General features: G+C 42.9%; 1 protein-coding gene across 2 annotated transcripts in view; it reads right to left on the bottom strand.

The window, feature by feature from the left end:
* Window positions 1–1772: 1772 nt before the first annotated feature.
* The window catches only part of LOC100115550 (atrophin-1), a 35070-nt gene continuing 22670 nt past the window's right edge, over window positions 1773–14172 (bottom strand). The window contains exon 5 of one of the 2 annotated variants that reach the window (XM_016981769.3): window positions 1773–14104. In XM_016981769.3, coding sequence (XP_016837258.1) covers window positions 13387–14104 — 718 coding nt within the window. In that variant the 3' untranslated portion in view covers window positions 1773–13386. Of the gene's footprint in view, window positions 14112–14172 lie in introns of both variants that reach the window. The other variant, XM_031923342.2, reaches the window with a different exon arrangement.

Raw genomic sequence — 14172 nt, 5'->3', positions numbered from 1 at the left:
CCACTAAACTCTAAGAAAAGATGTCTAATCATATTGAGAATCAGGGTTTTTTGTTCTTACTCCTTTCGGGTACTCCATATAATAGTCTCTCGCTTTAATGTACTCCCGCTTCGCACGGAGTGACCAGTCGGGCGATCGTGTCTTTTTAGAGTTGTCGTGCGATGAAGATGATGATTGATGATCTTTAACGTTTTTTTTTTATCATGTCATAAGATTTCGTGCAAATATGTATAGCTCCAGAAAATAAAAACAGAATTGAAAGCCAATCGTGTCAAACAGCACAAGTAGAGCATATGCTGCTAATTATAGCATGTTTGCTTTCGCAGCTTCAACTAAAAGTGTTGTATACACACAGACATAGTGTAGAACGTCTCTTCAGTCTCACATTCGGCCATTGTTCTGTATCTGAAATGCGAGATAAAGTATACATTGTCGTGTGAATAAATGTATGCAGCCACATCTCGTTTGGAAAGTAATGAGCAACGCCGTCGCACAGCAGCACAGTGAATTGCATGACAAGTTTGCAAAGACGTGTCTAAAATCGATGCAACCGTAAATATTAAATTTGGAAGGTAAAACATTTAAAGAAATAAAAATGTAAAAAAACAGAAACGAGTACGAAGACCAAGACTAATTACTGCAAAACGCACTAAAAATACAAGTCTCTACGCATATTCGAAGAAAATCGGCAAATAAACGATCCCCATCAGCAGCACGATACCGCCGAGCAATGCCAAGACTGTACGTGTAGTCGCGTGAATACTGCGCGTAACTCGGATTACGCCTAGTCGGCGAATCGCTTTTTTCCCTTTTTCTTCTTCTTCTTTTCTCTCGAACGTCGCTTTATGCCTGCGCATGGAATGGAACGAGTCACCGCGAGCCGGATCGTGAGCTGCTCGGAATTTACCGGCTCACCAGCACCACCGCCTCCGCCATATCCCTGCTGAAAAATCGCTAGCGTGTCTCTCGAATATTACGCGAGTATATAGTTATAGGGTATGTGCTTGTGTGTTGCGCGTTTCTCTCGAGCTAATGAAACTGTGTACAGCATGGAATAGCACACACATAGTAGTCGTAAAAATTAGAACAGAAGCTGCATAAACGTAATGTAAAACACATCGAATAACAGAGAGAAGAAAAGTAAAATCTGAGTATACGTAAGAGTAGAGAGACATGCAATAAATAAAAAAAAAGTCACGTTCTCCAATTTCAAGGACAAGCGTGCCGATATCGCGCGCGGGACGTTTCATCATCGCCGCGCGCGCGCGCCGCTCGCCTGTCCTTGCCAGTGAAAAGAGAAAAAGTATCGTATAAAACGAGAGGAATGAAAAATAAAAGGCCGGCACAATATGCACAACGTAGATGATGAGTTTTTGGGTATACACTTCGGCGGCGGGTCGAGCTTGCAAGCTTTCGTTCAAATTTTTCCCGCCGCCGACGATTATTAATATAGTGTGTGCGAGCCCGCGAGACACACCGTGCGTGTTCGGAGAGAAGCCGTCAAAGAAGCCTATGCGTGTTATGTTTTTTTTTATTCAATAGCTTTTTTATTCGTTTTAATTATAAAGAAGTAACAAAGAATAATAATTTCATGATATTATATCGTACTCTCTTTCTTTCTATATATACTATTTATATATATAATCATTCACATATTAAATATTGTGGCAAATACCTATGTTATAGATCAAAATTTTTTTTGTTATCTACTATCCATACATCACGTGGTAAATCGTTAATTAATTTTATCGTCTCTCAACGAAGAGTCTTAACGTACGTCTCTCTCTCTCTCTCTCTCTCTCTCTCTCTCTCTCGCTCTCGATCATCGTCGTCATTCGCCTCGTCTCTCACTTGCTCTCTCGAATTCATCCCTCGCACTCTTATGTACTCGCTCATATCGTAATTATATATTTTATAAACTCGAGGAGAGCGTCGGCCCCGTCGGCGCGCGACCCGACACCACGCGGACTTTGGATAAGAGTCGCGCTTAAATTTATCGTACGCGTATATAAAAAAACGTTCGTCCCGCCGCCGCAGCGGGAAGCTTGAATACTGTTTTCATGCGCTCTTCTTCTACAGTGTGTATACAGAGTGTGTTTGCGTTCAATACGCGGTCGCGCGTGGACGACGTGTAGGGGCGACGCTCCTCTCTCTCTCTCTCTCTCTCTCTCTCTCTCTCTCTCTCTCTCTGATGCACGTCTTTTTTTTGTTTGCTGTTCGCCGTTGTTTGCTCGTCTTTGGTTTTTGCCTTTCTCTTCTGCACTTATCGATTTGTTTGTATACTCTGTTTTCTCGCTATTAGAAAAAACGACGTTTGAAAAATCATTGCTACCAACACCGAATCGAGAAGAGCGTGTCGCGTCCCGCCGAACCTCGGGCCTGACCACTCGCGCGATTTTGTGTATCTTTCCCTTTTGTTCGCGATTTTTTGTAAGAAAATAGAGATGGGCTGTGTGCGAGTATGTGTGGATTACAAAGTTTCATTCGTCGGTTATAATATATAGTTATTCTTTTCTTTTTGACTCGGTTACAATAAGGTTTATACTTTTAAGCCCAACTTACGTTGTTCCAATTTGTACTATGATCACGCGTTATTATTTGTTTTTCATAATTGATGCTCTCTGCACTGAACGAGCATTTATACCCCTCTTGTTTATACTTTACTTTTGCTAGCATTATTCGCCATTCGATTCGTGGAATATCTCGTCCGTCACACATCCGCCAATGAAAATCGAAGTTACATTACATAGCCAATTTGCTTCGATAATGCTAACACAAAGTCGTGTAATAAACAAGCACGTGAAACTAACGAACGGATTACGTAAACATCGATCAACACGATTATATAGTAGGTATATATATGTATAAATAGGAATATGAAAAACCAGGATCCGAAATAATGCTCGAACGTTGCGATACGTAATCAAATGTACATACGGATCTCGATGCGGTCGGTTACATAGAAAAATACTATACAAAGAGTTATAGCGCGCTCGCGCGAGTGGTCAGGCCTAAAGATACACATGATCGAGGCTTTGCGCGCTCGTAATATGTAATATACGTTATACAAGTAATATCATGCGGAGAGAACCGAGTAAAACTGCTGCGAATAACGCGCGCGCGCGTCTTTCTCTCTCGCCACTATTTGTTTAGCTTTATTTTGTATTTTTTTCATTTTGTTATCTTTTATAAACGTGAGAGAGGAACGACAACAATCACAAAACTAACGCGGGAGGTATTGCCTAGGCTACGAAAATTCCAACAACTAATTGGGCGCCGCCAATTGAAAAACTAGTGTGTACTAATACCAGGCGCCCTGCTCTCGACCTCACCGACGACTTCCTGGATCATCGTGTCGCGGGCGTATACGATGTAGAATATAAAAATCGTTTTTATTTTCTCGTGTATCAAAAAAGGATCGTTATCGTTTTGCTTTGCTCATAGTTGTCTCGAATAAGGGTATAGAATTTTTTCGTGCGAATCTCAGCGTCGATCCAGGAAGCGGCTGCCGGCGCCACCCTCCTTTCTACCATTCGGTGCTCGAGTTTTCTCTAAGTGTGTTTTTTTGTAAGGTGAGAGCTTATAATGCACCGAAAAATAGCCAGAGGATGGCGGGGCGTCGTTCGAATGAGCCTTTGACGTTTAATTATTATTTATTACTGCTTTTTTGTTCTCGTCGAGTTTTCTCTAATTTTTGGCCTGTTGTTCTCCACTCCTCTGCACAATTATTATACTTCAGCAGCGTTATCGTCGTGCCTTTACTTTTCTGTGGTATCTCTTTTTGTTTTGTCTCTGTTCAAACTCTTTGTTAGCGATCGGTAATACAAGTTATGAGCTTCGAGAAATAAACGAAAAAAATGAATCGTGACTCTCCATCCCGTGTCGCCTCTTTCGCTCGTGATCTCTTTATACATCTCGTTTATGCTCACGCATCGTCAGCTGGCTCTCCGTTGGTCACTTTTTTCGTGTCTTTCGATGACGACCACGCGACAGACGTACGGATAAACGTACATATGTGTATCGTTTCATGTATAGAACTCGGATAATAGCCACAGAGTGTGATGTCTCGTGTTGTCGCACTTGCGGCGCAACATCGTCATTTTATCGTCGGATATATTATCGTGTGTGTATGTATGTATTAATTTCTTTCACAATGCCATTTTTTTTGTTTTTTTTTTCAATAACTTTTTAATCTTTATTCATTTCTTTTTCATCTCGTGTTTCATATATATATTTCACACTCGCTAATATAATAACTTCCGTGTGTGTTTATAATGTATTCCATTAATGTGTTCTTTTTCTCGATATAAAAATACAAAAAATAATTTACAAAATTATATAAGTATGTTACAACGCGAGTCGTAGATTATGTGTGGTGTATGTCGTTATTACTCCTTAACTCTTTAAATATATAATATTATATATGTAATTATTATAATATTATCGTTACAGACGGTCAGAGCCTAGGTGATCCGCGTAGTTCGATAAATTTACTTTTAGTTTTATTATTATTATTAATTTTTTTTTCAAGAAACATTTCGCGCTCGGGTGCGGCGGTGCGCACGCGCCACAATTACGGCGCCTCCCGCCACTATATATCATATATCATATACATATATACTCATATTTATATATATTAAGCGGAAAGCGCTCGCGCTAATACGTCGCCTCTCTTTTTGTCGGAGCTTACTATTTCGCTTGCTCTTTCTCTCTCTCTCTCTCTCTCTCGCTTTGCTGGAAAATGAAAAACGATGCCATGCACATAATACGTACGCGGCGTATGCAGACCGATGCACTTCGAGTACAGTTTGGGATTTCGAGGAACGCGATCTCTCTGCCGGAACACTACTCACTTTGTAAAAAAATTATTCACTTTTTTTTGTCTTTGGTTTACAACTCTGCGATAGAAAAGATGAAAAATATATACTTTTCGTATTCGATATACGATATAAAATTCATCGTTCGGGTTATTTATACAAAAGTTATATGTTGATGCTGAAGATAAACAAGGTGCGATCTGTTTTTGGCATGTATATGCAAGTCCGCGCGATGGGCAGAGAGAAAGAATCGCCTCGACTTTTGCTGTGTACTTCGGAGCCTTTTAAAGCGCATCGATCCGTGCACGCTCGCGTTTACATCGATATTGTTTACGCAGAGATATATACGTGTACCATATAGATACAGAATTCCACTGATATATATGTATGCCATACACATATGCGCGTTACATGTACAAATGAAAATACATACGCTTTTCGTTATGATATTCCTCTGTTCCGTACAAGCTGTTTTAAATTTTTGTTTTGCATGCGTGTCTGCTTTTGACTCGTTTCTTGTTTGTTTTTTTTCGTATATAATAGATAGATATATCTATTCTGTATTGTAATATATATATTGTTGATTTTTTCGGTTTGCGTGTCAGCGTGATTATTCGTTATAATAACTCTGTTTACTTTTAGTCGTGTGTGAGAGAGAGACAAGAAAACTATATAAAACGTAGAGGACGTACATACATAAAATATATAGACAGAAAAAAAAATTTGAGAGAAATCAGTAATAAAACTCAGTAATAAAATCAACTCTCTAGTGCAGTTATATATCAAATCACTATATTATTATTAACAAAAATATATTATATATATTATATGTATATGCGTGTGTTAACGCTCATGCGTGCGTATAAAAGTACAAAGGTGCTAGCAGCTCGTCCTCCCGCACTTTTATGACACATGCGACGATCTCTCTTATACAGTTATGTATAGTATGTATAATATGTATATATTTATATTATATATATATATATTTATATAATTCAAGTATCATACAAAACAACAATAACAAACTATGAAAAAATTCTTAGGACTAACGCTGATCTTGGTATACACGATGTAGTATAATAATATACATATATATATATGTTTATGTATATATGTATAAGAACAACTCTGTAGTAGTGTACAGCAGTATATATATATATGTATCATTAATATATATTTATAATAAAAGTAATAATTAATAGGTAACGGTACGATAATAACGCGCTTCGCATCGCCGTATATTATTTGTTTTGCTTTCTCATTTATCGTCGCATATACAAAAATAAAGGAACAAAAATCTAAAAAAAGCCAACGAAATTACATCACGATTAAAAAATCATTAGAGGACAAAAAATATATGTGTGTGTAAAGTAGTAAAAATAAAAATGAAACAAAACACAGGTATCCACAATTACAAGTGCTAGTATTTGTAACGATAGTAAACGTTCATGTAACACATGACGCGTCATCCATATGTTATAAGGTGGTAGTAGTATAGTAAAGGTGAAAAAAGAAAACTTAATAAGTAAAAAAAAAAGACAGTAGGCTCGTGACTCTTGCGTCGCTCGCGTCGAATCGTTTGACTAAACCGTCTCGGACACGGTCAATCTTTTGCTCTTGCTTCGTGTGTGAGAATCGTCGTTTGATAATAGTAAAGTAGATAATAAAAAATAAAAAAGAAAACAATTAAAAACCAATGACAAACTCAGGAAAAATATAGTAATAACAATAACAGGCGATAAAAAGAAACAAACGAGAAAAATCGCTCGATGCAGTATATAATATAACAACAGCAAGTGTCATCATGCTCTCGTATTGAAGAGGACCGAGAAACGAAAAACGAATAATAAAAAACCATTATATATGCAATACTATAAAAAGCATGCAAAACAAGGAGAGAAAGACGTTGCACAGCTCTCTTTTTGCCACGTGTTTTTGCCGCTCGCTACGAATAGGTATATGCGCGCGCGCATTGATACACATATATAGAAAACATTCAGGATAAAAAAAGTATATATAGACAAAAGTGTCGCCTCTCGCACTCTCACTCGCGCGCTCCTTTCTAATTCATGTAACATAACGTTATAACTCTCGCACTAAATATAATTCTGCTGTTGTGTAAATGTGTGTGTGTGTGTACATCTCTCTGTTCGTGTACAATTTAGCGTGTAATACAAAGACGAGGGTTGGTTACCTTGATTCTTTCGGTGGAAGATTGCGGGCTCAAAGTGGAAAAGGGGGATGTTACACGTTTACATGTCTACACGTATGTGTATATATATATATGTGTGTGTGTAGGGGAAAAGGCCAGTCTGAGGGAGAGAGTAAAAGGGTTGGCTCAAGCGCGCGCGCTCCGCTTCGCGTATATCCTGTATATATATATATATATATATATGTATAACGTGCGCTCGATTAATGAGCTGCTCTTGGATTCAAGGGGTACAAAAAGTATATATTTCTCGCGGGCGCGCTTCGGGCTGTGGTCACTTTGCTGCTCGCCGGGCGGTTTGCACACATACACACACGCACACACACACACACATGCGCACACGCATGTGTAGGTGGCTACCCGGAAGTGCCACCGATTCCCAAGTTCTCTCTTTTCGAGTTTAGTCGACCCTCCCTATGTGTGTGTGTGTGTGATGTATACATATATAGAGGATTACTCTCGGCCGCAGCGCAGAGCCCCGATCGCGTCGCTCTGTATTATTATATATACGAATTTTCCTTGCTCATATTTACTCGTATCGCGCGAGGGATGCTATAGCACCGTGCAATAATTTTTGCTTCCTCTCTGTATACATAATATATATTTATAGTTTACATACAGCAAGTAGTTAAAGTATTGAAAAATATATGTTATCATAGTCAAATACAAATCTAATTATATCATCCTCTTATCGCATCTGTGTATTCTTTTATAAACCGTCGCGCGGTATATTATATGTATATAGAATAATCGATAGTTTTGTTTAAATTTTTTTTTCCTTTTGCTTTCTTCAATAATTGATTAATCAATTTATTTTTGTCTCGGTGTACTCGTACTCATCCGCAGTGTATTGTTTTGTGTGCCTTAGTGTCAGTGTGCAGCTGTCCTCCCACCGTTCGATTCCGTTCGAGAGAACGAAATCGAAAACAAATGTTTTCCCTCGAAAATCGCCCTTTTTCCCCGTAGTTAGTTTCCTTCCTGCTTACTCCCATACTCGCGCGCGCGGCGCAACGAAAGTTCATCGTGTGCATGTGTGCGAATGTGTGTCTGTATGTTTGTGAATATTTTAGCTCGCGAAATCGACTTACACACTCGCTGACTGTAAAATCTTTTTTTCTTTTGACTAAGTATAAGAATATAGCGTTATATGCAATTATGTTCAATTATGACTATTATTATTATTTTTTTTTGTATTTCCATTATAGATTATACCGTATTACGTGTACCACACTGCGCGCCGCCCTTCTTATATTTTCTGCGTCAAAAGTTTTTTGTTTTATTCTTATTCGCCTTATGTACGTAGACAATATCGATCGCTATAGTTATTAGACACTTGAAATTTGAAAAAAAAAAACAGATTATCAGCATCGTCTCTGTTCTGTGTGTACGAGAGAGTTTATATTATATTGCGCATGAAAAGTGTGTCGCGTGTCTGTGTTTTATGCACGTATACAAGGTGTATAGCTCGCATCTGTAATTATCATTATCGTTATCATTATTATAATTTTTTTTTTCATTTAAGTGCATGCAGTTTTTTTTTTGGTTAATTCTCATTATATACTGTAACGAATCCCGCTCTTTTCATCCTCATTATCATTATTTTTTTTCCAATGAATACACTCAGTATTAGGACGTGAAAATTTACAATGGTATATAATGCCTACTCCGTTATTATCGTAAACATATAATACTATAGGTTCTGTGTGATTTACCGCCGCGACGCAGTTTATTATTTTTACTTTTTTTATGTATCACTAACGACCACTTTTTTTTGTTTAAGTTACCATTATATTATGTAGTTCAATATCGTCACCGTGTTCAGCACCTCGATTAGACTACGTGTATATAACGCAAGGTGTCCGGTTCCCTTTTTAAGCGCTTCGTCTTTTTTTATGCTATTCCATTGTTACACATATTACACGTCGGTTTATATTCTCGTTTCTTTATTGAGGAGTATACATTGCGTTTGATTTTTTGCTGAGCCGTAGACGTCTACTGTGTACGCGGTGTGTGTAATATTCAACGGGATGTACAGGTTTCTCGAGCCGAGATTCGTTTGATTCGCGATTATGTATTGCAAAAATGCCTCTCGATTTTCCGTCACCGCGCGGCTGTTGTTCGCTTTCCTCCGGCAAGTTTCCTCGTTCGACTCGCGGCGTCGCGCTTTTTCCTCAAGCCAGTTGGAATTACAATGCCTTTGAATTTCATGAGCGTCGTGTGTTCATCAATTTCAGGCGAAAAAAAAGAAAAGGCTACTTCGAGATGGGAAAAAGCCGACGAGCCTCGAGCCGAGCGAGCGGACTCTGCACTTTTCCGTCGCTCCTTTTATTTTTGAAGATCGATACTGCCCTCGCATTATAGGTCAACTCCGAGCCAGAATTGGCCAACACACGCGTAGTACGAGCCTTGGCACGTTCGACAGTATTTTAAGCGCTAGAGCTCTCTCTCTCTATCTCTCTCGAGCGCGCGCGGGAACCCGTGCAGCCGGCGATGTGGTCTGCTTGATCGTACGTGTCGTCTTTGTGTGTAACCCTTCCACTCTTTTTTGTGTTTTATTTTGTTTTTTTTTTAATAATAGCAGGTACTAGCATAGCTACCACAGTCGTACGTATCGTTTATTAGTTTACAAGTTTCTTTATTCAAGTTTACGAGAATATTAAACTAGAAGGGTACGGCTTGCTGTCGTAATTTTATCATATATTTCCGTTGCAATCGCTCCCTAGTAATTTTCCTTGTACACATCGTTCGCTCGCCTTCGTTCTTCTATACGCGAAAGAGTCGATTTTCCCCCGCGACGGGACGGCGACGCTGTCGCTCTGCCTCTTATATACTCTTTTTTTTTATATCCAAATCTTACTATACACGACTTATTTACGCACGCGAGTATTACAGCCGAGTCGCGCGCGCGCGTGTGTGTGTTCAATTTTTCCGTGTTCAGCTTTTGCATCATTATTTTTCGTTACAACAATTACTCGACGCACGACTAGATGATGTGTTAGTTTTTAAAAGTATAAAAATGCCCTTAAAAAAATATATAAAAAGTATAAAAAATAGATATAATATTCTCCTTAGCATTAAATATATAAAAAAGAAAAACGACGCGACGCGCTTGTTATTAAAGAATAATTAATTTTAACGCGAGAGAAACTGAAGAAGATTACATAAATACATTAACGTACATATACTCTAAAAGTATGTATCATATCCGCATATAACAAAGGTACATCTATTATAAACACTTCTCGCGAAATATAAATCAAAATTTCCGTACAAAAGAAAAGTAAAAAAATTTTTTTCCTCCAAGTATACCACCACGTTGTATCGTAACTTTACAAAAAAAACACACACACACAGCCACATATATTATTATATACAAAAGCGCGAGTGCAGAGCTACAGCGACGCGGCGTCGAGCGCAAAGAACGAATCGACCTCGCGGTGCGAGCGCGTGCGCGCTACACGCACACCCCCCATACCCCCGAAAGTCATTTTTCGCTATACCTATTTTAAAGCGCGGAGCAGTAGCAGAGTATGCGGATTTTGCAAGCGTTATGAGAGTCGGCCACGAATGAATGTCGCCGGCGCGACGACGTCCTTGAAGCTGCGCCAACGACTGGTATTCCAACGTGACACACACACGGCGCGACGTCCCTGGCGCGGACTTTCTTCTTCTGTTCTCTCCGCTATGCTCGTCGCGGAGAGCTGCCGACGTAACGCCGCGATTATCTAACGCCGTTAGAGCGCCAGCGCTGAATCGACTCGGCTTCTGTCATGTATCGACGGCTTTTTCTTGCTTTCAAGGGCGCGATGATAAATTGTTGCCGGCCGCGCCGCGATTCTTTTTCTCGTATACGTTATAGATATTATTATCGGATTTGTTCCTTGGTACAAGCGGAAATTCTCTCGACGATCTTGACGACCGGCCAGTCTCGCAGGCGTGCATCCAAATTCCGCGCTTTTGGATATTTCTAGACTCGATATATTCTTACGGTATAACTCTGCTCCGCGCTCTGCTCGAACGTTCTCGCCTTTTGATTTTCGACTCTGTTTGTTGCTTTGTAAATCTCTCTCTCTCTCTCTCGCAATTCTCCCGTGGCTCGGATCTCGTGGCAAGAATCTCGGGGACAAACCAACGAAATGAAAAAGGGACTACTAGCAGATAAGCGATGGAAGGACGGCAGGTTCGGGGGGACCGTGATATAATGTGTATGGGATCGATCTCGAAAATCGATCTCGGGGGTCGCGGACAAAGGTACAGCAGCGCCACTTACGTCGCTAACGAACACGTTCCTTCCTCTTCTCTCGCTCTCCCTAATATCCGTCTACTGCGTTTATCGCTTATAAAAATAAAACGTTAAGATCGTTACTGAACGGCGAGTCTCGTATTTCGAGGACGACGTCGCGGCCCGACGACTTGTACGCACTTGGCTTTTTGAAGTTGCGCGAGTGTCGGGGCGACGGGACGCGACGTCGACGTCGACTCGCGCAATTATAATATTCATAGGCTCTACAAGATATTATATTCCCGTTTATTCCACTCTCCGAACTATTATTCAGTGAAAAAATAAATTATTACACCTCGACTCGTTTTCATCTTATATATCACTTGAGCAGCAGCGGCACAGTCCGACTATCGATCCTCCTCTTTCTCTCTCTCTCTCTCTCTCTCTCTCTCTCTCTCTCGCTCCGCCGTCTCTTCTGCCACATCGTCTCCCGTTTTTTCCGTCCAATTTTCCAAGCGTGTGTGTGTATAATATACGTGCGTCTCTGTCCTGCAGTGCGTCGGTCCTGTTTGTTCTCTATGCCGGGCCGTAAACAGCCCGCGCGCACACATACGCAGAAGAGACGGAGAGAAAGAGTGAGAGAAAGAGAGAGAGAGAGAGAGAGAGAGAGTGGAGATTGCCGTCGTTTTTCCTCGTTTTTGTTCCTCTGCGCTCGCTGCGTATACAATACGGCCTGCTTAGCGCGAATAACCGGGGGTTCGTTCGCAATATTCGGGCGCTCTGCGCTCGTGGTAGTACCTGCCACGTGTCTCTAAGTATATATAATTTTTTTCGTTTCTCGCCTCGGTTTTTCTCGTTTCCTTTCTTTCGATCGCTTTCTTTCCCTACGTTATATTCTCTTTCTGCTCTCGCTCGCGCGTGTCCCGAAAAAACGAGCACGCTCTTTCTCTATCACACCTCTATGCTCGGTATTGTAATGTATATATATACGTGACTCGCGGCGGTTCTCTGCTATGTCGTACATAGCAGCTTCCTCTCCGTCGTTTCGTTTTATGCATCATCGTATATTCGCTCGATCTCTTTTGGATCGACCGGCCGTTCTCGAGTTATGCGCATACCGAGTGCTCGTTACTCTCGTTATCTAATATACATATGCGCCAGGAGTGAAAGCTGCAAAAAGAAGAGATTTTCGTACGTGCTCTCCCCCTCTCCCCGATGGGCCTCTCATAGGTGAGATTTTATGAAAGGGACCTTCTCCAGTGAGAGAGGGCGAGAGACTTGCGGTAAATACACTCTACAGAGGAACTAAAGTGCGACTCAAAAGAATCATTCGTCCGAAGGCAGCGCTCGCGGTGCGGGGCCGGCTCGGAGGTGTTACACTATATCATTTCGTCGCGAGAACGCGCTCGTGGACGCGTTCGCCAGAGTCGCCGTCCTCGCGAGCGCACCTCGCGCCTCGGCCCCGAGACTCAGATTCCACTCCGATATTATATATATATCATATACATTATACAACGTAAATCACAATTGCGCGAGATTAGTCAAGCGAACTAAACGGTATGTAGTAAAATAAAAAAGTTCGGTAACGCAGCACTGGCCGGGAGTTCGAGAACGCTCGGTTTCGCCTATCATAGCAATGTAGATTACACAAGTTGACGCCGTCTTCGGAGTCGTCGCAGCAGAGCCTCGATGAGCAGTGTGTGGGTCGATCGTCAGCGATGCTCCTCGCACGCGCACACACACACGCACACAAACACCTTGGTTGTCTCTCTATACATTACACGTAGCGGGACGTTGCAGGGCTGGGGTGTGGGGTATCGTATAAGCCGCCTCCATTAAATCCAGAGGTAGTAGTAGTAGTAGTAATAGTAGTAGTAGTAGTAGTAGTAGTAGTAGTAGTTATAGTAGTAGTTATAGTAGTAGTAATCGCACGTAGTCTACGAGGATTCGTACATAACGACGACAAAGACTGGTTATTCCGACGACAAGAAGTCTCGCCCCTAGATCGCGAGGACTCGCCGCGGGGAGGGCGTGCGGGTGTGTGCGTGCGCGCTGCTCGGGTGCGCCGGTGTGCGCCGCTATCGTCATCAGGCGACGGACGAGGGCCTGCTGCAGCCGGCGATGGGTGGCGCACTGTATTAATTGGCGACAAGCAGGTGCTGGTAGTTGCTGGCGGGATAGGGCGTCACCGAGCCCAGCCCGAAGTTGTTGAGGCCGTCGACGAGGGCGGACTTGTCGGCTGCCTGCTGCTGCTGCTGCTGGGAGGTGGCGCTGGAGCCGGTCGGGGCCGCGGCGGTGGCGCTGGCGGCGGAGCCGATCGGGCCCAATCCGGCGCTGGCGGCGCTCTGCGAGGTGGCGCCACCGGCAGTCGCGGGCATGCCGCCGTAAGTGCTCCACTGGCGGGGGTCCATGTAGGGGAACTTGGCGCCCTGGCCGAGGAGGTCGCTGGCGGAGGCCGCGGCGCAGGCGGCGGCCGCCGCGAGGTAGCCGTTGTGCGGGCTGTCGTTCGAGTCGAAGATGTTGCGGTGCGGGAACTGCGGGTGGTAGACCGGGGGCGGCGGCGCCTGGTAGAAGTAGGCGCTGGGGTCGCTGGCGGCGGCGGCGGCTGCTGCGGCGGCCACGGCGGCCGCGTGCGACTGGTGGCCGTTGACGGCGGCGAGGCCGGGCGAGAGGCTGCGGCTGTTGGGCGAGCTCTGGGAGACGGGCAGGCCGCCCGGGGTCTGCGGGCCCTGGCCGCCCGGCTGCTGGTGCGGCGGCTGCTGCTGCTGCTGGTGCTGCTGCTGGTGGTGATGGTGGTGGATCTGCTGCTGCATGACGCGCTGCTTTATGTAGTTGGAGAACTCGGTGGGCGACATCCTAGATCGGGAGAAGGAGGTCAAAGTTAGTAAGGTCGGACGCAGGGGCGCGCTGCGGGGGCGGGGCGT

Source organism: Nasonia vitripennis, chromosome 2 (genome assembly GCF_009193385.2).
Source record: "Nasonia vitripennis strain AsymCx chromosome 2, Nvit_psr_1.1, whole genome shotgun sequence".
NCBI lineage: Eukaryota > Metazoa > Arthropoda > Insecta > Hymenoptera > Pteromalidae > Nasonia > Nasonia vitripennis.
This window is presented reverse-complemented; position numbering and strand designations above follow the sequence as displayed.